Source organism: Apium graveolens, chromosome 7 (genome assembly GCF_009905375.1).
Source record: "Apium graveolens cultivar Ventura chromosome 7, ASM990537v1, whole genome shotgun sequence".
Lineage (NCBI taxonomy): Eukaryota > Viridiplantae > Streptophyta > Magnoliopsida > Apiales > Apiaceae > Apium > Apium graveolens.
In genome coordinates this window covers 531,682-533,690 of record NC_133653.1, presented here as the reverse complement: position 1 = coordinate 533,690, position 2,009 = coordinate 531,682, and the positions used below count along the sequence as shown (strand labels likewise).

Below are 2,009 nucleotides of genomic sequence, written 5' to 3'. Positions count from 1 at the left end.
TATCTTTTGTCTTCCCGGGAATATTTAGCAATGTACCGGTTAAAGCCTCGCATATATTTTTTTCTATATGCATCACATCGAGGGTATGGCGAACTGGCAAAAACTTCCAGTACTCAAGCTGAAAAAATATAGACATCTTTTTCCAAATTGGTCGAGGTTCCCCTTTTTTCCACCGAGGTTGGTTTTGTGTCTTACCATAAACATGGTCCGCTAGTGGTAGTACCCTTTCTAACACCTCCTCTCCAGTTAAAGGAATAGGTTCTGATAACTTCTCCATGGTGTTATCAAAGGCTGATTTTTGCCTTCAATATGGATGATTTCTGGGCAGCCATCTACGATGTCTCATAACCACCGTCTTTTTGTAAGTAGCCAACCTGGTAGCTTTTGTTTTATCAACACAAACTACACAAGCATTATATCCTTTAATGATGTTACCCGACAAGTTTCCTAAGGCTGGATAATCACTAATTGTCCACAATAAAATTCCTCTTAGTATGAAAGACTCTTTCTTAAATGCATCATAAACTTGTTTCCCATGCCACACTTTCTGCAAATCTTCTATAAGTGGTTGAAGGTATACATCAATATCATTTCCAGGCTGATTTGGTCCGGATATCAATAGACTTAGCATAATGTACTTTCTCTTCATACAAAGCCAAGGTGGAAGGTTGTAAATTGAAAGCAACACAGGCCATGTTGAGTGATCACTTCCTGGTCCATGGAAAGGATTAAATCCATCGGAGGATAAAGCTAACCGAAGGTTCCTAGCCTCTGCAGCAAACTCAGGCCACCTTTGATCGACATCCTTCCATGTCTTTGAGTTAGCCGGATGTCTAATTTTACCATCATTTTGTCGCTCGGTTTTATGCCAAGTCATGTCCTTCGCAATCTGAGCTGTATTGAACAAATTTCTCAATCTTGGTATCAATGGAAAGTACCATAGAACCTTAGCAGGGATCCCTTCCAATTCTTCTCCTTTCTTGTTTAACTTCCATCTAGATGCCCCACATATTCGGCAAATCGTCTCATCTTCGTCCCTCTCACCGCGGTATAAGAGACAATCATTCGGACACACATGTATTTTTTCATAATCCATGCCTAAAGTACATAAAGTTTTCTTGGCTTCACCAAAAGATGAAGGCATACTGTTGCCTTCCGGAAGCATTGATGCAAGCAAAAGAAGGACATCGGAAAAGCATTTATCAGAAATACCATGTTTTGCTTTTAAATTATACAACTTGACTAAAGCTCTCATTTTTATAAAACTCTCGCATCCAGGATAAAGTGGTTCATTTTCACCTTGAACATGATTCATAAAATCAGAAGAATCTAACAAAATATCCTCATCATCGACAATATCCTGCCCCATTCTCATGTTTGTAGGATCAACGGATGATTCCTGTTCAGAAACTACATGACTCTGTACATAATTTGACTCTCCATGCCATATCCAACATGTATAGGTTTGATCAATACCATATTGATAAAGATGATCCTTAACAGTCTGAGCATTCCAAGATTTACTATGAGTGCATCTTAAGCATGGACAACTAATTTTATTTTCTTTAAACCCATTCAGAAATGCAAAATTTAACAATTCATCCACTCCAAGTTTAAATTCTTGTGTTCTTCTATCTGCTTTCAACCAAGATCTATCCATTTTTACTCAACCAAGTTTAAACCCATTCTTTTGCTCAAATTCTACAAACATATATATTCCATAAAACTCGATATGGACCCTTATTAAAATTCTCCAAATAGATATGAACCCTAATTTCAAGTTCTCCAAATCGATATAAACACCAAATCCCCAAATTGATATGAATTTAGCAGAAACTTACCTGAGTTCAGCAAAGTGAAGTTCCCCTGGATTACCTCAGACATCAAAGAACTGAGACAAATATATGGTTAAGAAATGGTGTATGAAGGAGACAGTAAAAGAGGCATAATAAAACATAGATACTTCAGATAGACAATGATCACGTATAATAATGCTAGTCAAACTACTT

General features: G+C 37.2%; 1 protein-coding gene across 1 annotated transcript; it reads right to left on the bottom strand.

Annotated features, from left to right (window-relative positions):
• Positions 1 to 304: 304 nt before the first annotated feature.
• LOC141671552 (uncharacterized) lies at positions 305 to 1,660 on the bottom strand. The gene has a single exon (XM_074477828.1). The coding sequence runs from the start codon at positions 1,658 to 1,660 to the stop codon at positions 305 to 307; it is 1,356 nt and encodes a 451-aa protein (XP_074333929.1).
• Positions 1,661 to 2,009: the final 349 nt, after the last annotated feature.

Excerpts from the sequence above, each read along its gene's own strand:
- LOC141671552 (XM_074477828.1), bottom strand. The coding sequence starts at position 1,660 with ATGGATAGATCTTGGTTGAAAGCAGATAGAAGAACACAAGAATTTAAA.